Source organism: Medicago sativa, chromosome 2, assembly GCF_051527215.1.
Source record: "Medicago sativa cultivar Bolivia chromosome 2, Bolivia_mono, whole genome shotgun sequence".
Taxonomy (NCBI): domain Eukaryota; kingdom Viridiplantae; phylum Streptophyta; class Magnoliopsida; order Fabales; family Fabaceae; genus Medicago; species Medicago sativa.
In genome coordinates this window covers 68,466,876-68,472,786 of record NC_140750.1, presented here as the reverse complement: position 1 = coordinate 68,472,786, position 5,911 = coordinate 68,466,876, and the positions used below count along the sequence as shown (strand labels likewise).

Below are 5,911 nucleotides of genomic sequence, written 5' to 3'. Positions count from 1 at the left end.
AGCATGTAATTTCTTGACTTATTGTATTGAGTTACGAATATCTCTTATACTTGTTTTAGTAAAATTTTGCTTATAAAAAAAGTGCCCTACTCCTAAAAAAAACACTTACAATAACAACTGCTCTAAATTAAAAATCCTCTCAAAAAAGTAAGTATTCAAAATAAATTGTTTATGAAATCAATAAATGTAACTTTTGTAAACTTATGTACTTTGTTGGTGTGTGTATATATATATATCAATCTCGATATTATAAGTTTGTTCACAAATTCAACATTTTTGTTTTTAACGAATTTAGACTGTATTGATATACTATAACAATTTAAATAATAAATACCGTTTATTTTTAATTAAAAAAATGACTTGCATACAGTTATGTAAGTTCAATCGGTTGATTTGAATAACAAATATAAAAATAAATAAATAAATAAATAAATAAATAAATAAATAAAAAGGTTAAACTAAGCCACAATTGATCTACATTTCAACTTGCTCAACCACTCTACAATAATCGGAAAAAAAATCAACCAACTCATTCGATCCAAAACTTTAAACATTGCTTAATATTTTGGTTTTATTGAAAAACTACTGTATCATGAAATGCCTTTTTCCACTTTAACACATGTATATGTCGACCAAGCAACGACTACTTCATACTTTTAGCTTTTTTCACTCTTAGTTACTATTTCACAATCTTCCATTATTTGTAGCTTTTTCTTTTTGTTTTATTATTAGGTAAGTCAACTAATGGGTAACCATCGTATTCATCTTTATTTCACAAGTTTTATCCCTAAAAATTAAAAAGAGTATATACAAAGCGCGTAGAGGAGACATCTTTGAAAATTTGGACAAGGTTATACTATTATTTGCATATCTTCTCTTTCTGACTCTTATCAATCTCCTAACTATGCATGCACCGTCACAATAATGGCATATACAAATTCCACAATATCCTCTCGAGAAAAAGAAAAAAAAAACCTCTATATATATTGATTAATCTTTCATATGCTTCTTCACAACTAATCCTCACATTTCCATAACTTCTCTCATTGGTAGCTTAAATCAAAATAGATATTTTTATATTGAATATGGTGACCTTAAACAAATTATTTGTTACACTCTCTATTCTTTCTATCTTTGCTTGTTCTACCAATGCACAACTTTTTCCTAACTTCTATGGAAGAACTTGCCCTAGCCTTCAAACCATAGTGCGCAGGGAAATGACCAAAGCTATCAATAATGAAGCCCGAATTGGTGCTTCTATACTTCGTTTGTTCTTTCATGACTGCTTTGTAAATGTAAGTCCCTCTAAGATAATGGACAAAAATCATTTATTAATATACTATACATATGATTGAGTAAAAAAACATATACATATGATTTAATTTTACTTTATCTCTCACATTCTAACTAGGCTCTATTTTTCATTTGGGAAAATCTTAAAATTGTTCTATTGTTAATTTATTGGTATTTTATAAATATATATATATATATATATATATATATATATATATATATATATATATATATATATCACTCCACAGTTTTCATAATTAAGTGAATTGAGCTTTAGGAGACTTAGTATAATATAATTAGACTATTTGATTATGTGGTGAACAGAAAGATAAATTTCATCTTTTATTCTACATTAAATAAAATGGATGTCATCATCTTAATTTTTTTTTTTTTTAACATATCACATAATGAACTACTACATTTGTTTTTGGTTTCATCTACTCCATTCTTTATAATTAAACATAATGAAGTTAAAGTAACAGATAAATATATAGTATCCTTAAAAAAAAAAGATAAATATATAGTACGAAAGTTGAATATATATTCTTTTATAAAAATAAAAGTCATGACTATTTAAAAATAAAAACAGTTTACAGGCTTTTTTTAATTTAAAAAAAAAATTTACATTAACATGTGAGTTTTATTTCTTTGTTTATTTTGTAGGGATGTGATGGATCAATCTTATTGGATGACACTTCCACCTTTACCGGTGAGAAAAATGCCGCACCTAACAAAAACTCAGCTAGGGGTTTTGAAGTGATTGATACCATTAAAACCAGTGTTGAAGCTTCTTGCAAAGCCACTGTCTCTTGTGCTGATATTCTAGCACTTGCAACTAGAGATGGAATAGCACTGGTTAGTAACTCATTTCTTTCTTTCCTTTTATTAGACATGTATATTTTTTTGTGACAAAAGAAATTAAAGGCAGATAAATAATTATACGTGAACATATTATATTGTTTAGAATGCATTTTTATTGTAATCATACAATTCTCTGGTCATTCTCAAGATGGTACTTGATGTTTATTTTTTTCCTATCATATTGTCTATGGCACGAGCTTGTTTCCAAACCATGTCCGCCACTTTCTCTTCTTAACTTTTTCTCACATATAATTGAGGGTAATCATGCTAACTCTTGTCGTTGTATATGGGGTCTCTTTATCAAGAGTGACAAGATCAAATCAAATCACTCATTATACTTAAAAAGGAAATTAGCAACAAAAAATTCGAGAGCACGGTGCACTTTTATAAACTTTAGTCAACCTTATGTTTACTAAGGACATCAAAATTATATTATGTTTAGTTTTTTTTTTTTTTTTTTTGAGCAAATATTATGTTTAGTTAGTAGTTGGTACTACATAGAAATATTATTTTTTTTAACTCACTTTAATTAATTTTATTGAAAATATGTTTTTAGAGAACTATCATTATGAATGAATTTTTTTCAACAAAAAAAATGCAACAAGAGACATCCAAATAATTAAAAAGACCAGCTCTGGGTTGAGTATCAAATGGATAGACTATGACACCATAAACCCTTAATATGTTAAATTTAATTCAGTCTTACAAAATAAACTTTTAAGATAACTTTTAAGATAATGAGTATCACTTTTTATAAACTCGAATCAAACCTTATTTCTATGTGAAACATGAGTTTTATCCTATAAATTTCCCTAACTATATGTCATCAAATTTAATGATTACAGAGAATTAAAAATAGATTTTTTTTTATTTCTCTAACTTTAATTGCTAATTCTATTTTCTAGTTTTATATTCATTATTGTTATGGTGTTTTATGCATATAGTTTTGATTCATCATTACTTTTCTGAATCTCAATAATTCACCATGGTTTCAATTAATTTATATAGCTTGGAGGACCCTCATGGGTAGTACCACTTGGAAGAAGAGATGCAAGAACAGCAAGTCAAAGTGCAGCAAACAGCCAAATCCCTTCACCAGCTTCTGACCTATCCACACTCACTAAAATGTTTCAAAACAAAGGTCTAACATTAAGAGACCTTACAGTCCTTTCTGGTGCACACACCATAGGCCAAGCAGAATGTCAATTTTTCCGAAATCGCATATACAATGAAACCAACATTGACACAAACTTTGCAACCTTAAGAAAAGCAAATTGTCCTCTTTCTGGTGGTGACACAAATTTGGCACCTCTTGATTCTGTCTCTCCAGTTACTTTTGACAACAACTACTATAGGGATCTTGTTGCTAATAAAGGACTTCTTCATTCTGATCAAGCTCTTTTCAATGGTATTGGTTCTCAAGTTTCTTTGGTTAGGGCTTATAGTAGAAATGGTTTTGCTTTTAGAAGAGACTTTGCTGTTGCTATGGTGAAGATGAGTAGAATTAGTCCTCTCACAGGGACTAATGGGGAAATTAGAAAGAATTGCAGGCTTGTGAATTAATTGATCATGAATTGGAGGGCATATTAGCAATTGAATAAATATTGTGTTGGAGATTTTGGATAATTGATTAAGCAGGGGGTCTAAGTCATAAAGGCTGACTAGATCTTTATATATGTTGTCTGTCTTACTTAAATCAATGAATGGATAATGCTTGTTTTATGTTGGATTGATCAAATGTTGCATTGTTTTTTCTTCTTTCTCAATTGTGACCCTGTTTGGATAAACAAGTGCATATATAGGATAAACATTTATTATACAAGTGTTTATATATAAACTATTTCTATAATGAAAGATAAAATAAAATCAAAATATTTTAATATAAACTATATACTATTTTCATAAGTTATCCTAGAGAAGCTTAATGAAATAAGTTAAAAACAATAAATAGACATGTCATAAGTTTAGGATCGCCTCAAGAGCCAAGCCGCTCAAACAAGGGTTTAACCCATAAATCTCAATTTTATAGGCTTAAAAAAAGTGTAAAAACATTAAATCTAGTTATAAATATATAATGTGAAAAATTAGTTACAAATGTTAGTTGAACTCGGTTGGCTAAGATGAAAACCTCGTATCTTCCTAGATTTAAATTCAAACTTTAGACTTAACAAAACTTAATTTATTTTTAATAGAAATAGGGTGCAACATTTGTTTCCTTAATATATTAATGAATTATGTTGTATCATGTTAGATTGTTGTCCTATTATTCTAGTGCTATGAGTCTACCTCATACTCCTCTTTATATTCATGCCGTTTGTATATGTTAGAAACTTCCTGGTTGGTTGTTGTCATGGTTGTGGAAATGGGAGTGATGGTTGTGCAATGGAGTTTTGGTTTGGTATGAGCTTAGATGGTTTTCCTATAATTTGTATCATATTCTTTAATCATACAAATAATTAATTGTGAGAGAAATACAATATTCACAATCTTGTGCGCACACAAAAATCATAAGTGTTATAATCAAGATTAGAATTTCTTCATACCTATATACGGACCTACAACACTCCATATTAAAGATAGGATAAGTATTTAAGCACGTTAATCAAGTGATCTAACTAATGGTATAACTACAATTTGAGTGTTCGTTAAGAGACCTTGCTCATCCCATAGAAGCTGTAGAAACTTATCAGACTACTAGAGTGTGAACAATCCCAATTTCATGAAGGAGATGGGAAGCTGAGGTGCAGAAAGATGTGAAAAGCACACTATAAAACAAATAAATTTTAGTATTTCAACATTTATCATATGCATGCTTTTGATTGACTAAAAACTCGATTGACCAAAGAAACATGTTCAAACTATTGTGAATACATAGGTGTACATGCTTTGAAAATGTCTAGGTTTGTGAAAAACCAAGTTCACTTGAATGATTAAAGCCAATTTGTTCAAATACTTCTTTCAAGGTAAAATTTTGTGTTTGTCCTTTGTGACCATGAATATAAACCAAATTGTTTTATCAAATCTCAAGAAAATGGTCAGTTATTTCAACAACAACAAAAATTACAACATCACATTTAGTGCCTATAATGTACTGTTATGATTCAAAATAGCACATGAGAAAATACACTTGGCAAAATATAATTGGTTGAGATAAATAGACTTGTGGTTAGTGATTGTGTATAAATAGGGAAAGGATAGTCACTAAGGAGCGTGCAGAATTTGATGAAAGTCTCTACTTCCTCCATTTGGCATTCTTCGGAATGATTTCTTCTTTTTAGGCTTGTTCTTAGTTCTATCTTACTTTCACTTCCTTCCCCTTTAACATATTGTTCTCATTATCCATACTTGTATTCTCAATCAGTTGTTCTCTTGTGCTCATCGTTTGCTAATGAAAATTGTTTGAGATTCATTATTTTACTTGTGCTAAATTTGAGATCATTACATGTACAATTGGAAATATTTGTTTCATCCCAAATACGATGCCAGGATACAACAAGAAAGTGGAACAGATAACAACGGTAACCACACTAAACATTTCAATCAATGCTAAATTCAACCAAGAAGAAATCTACAACCTATGTGTAGAGCAATCAAACAATGAATCTAAATAACAAGGACAAAAAAGTAGAGATACAAAAACACCAAAATTGTTTACTTAATTCAGCCTAAATTGACCTATGTTTGAAGAAAGAAAGCATATCTCCATTCTAATATCAATGTGTCTATACTAGAGATACAAAAGAGTGGGAAGAAATTA

At 29.1% G+C, this 5,911-nt stretch overlaps 1 protein-coding gene across 1 annotated transcript; it reads left to right on the top strand.

Annotated features, from left to right (window-relative positions):
• Positions 1-919: 919 nt before the first annotated feature.
• On the top strand, positions 920-3,876 carry LOC146950065 (peroxidase P7-like). The gene is made up of 3 exons (XM_085746030.1): positions 920-1,295; positions 1,957-2,148; positions 3,163-3,876. The coding sequence occupies exons 1-3, from the start codon at positions 1,086-1,088 to the stop codon at positions 3,715-3,717; spliced, it is 957 nt and encodes a 318-aa protein (XP_085602156.1). The 5' UTR covers positions 920-1,085; the 3' UTR covers positions 3,718-3,876.
• The last annotated feature ends 2,035 nt before the right edge of the window (positions 3,877-5,911 follow it).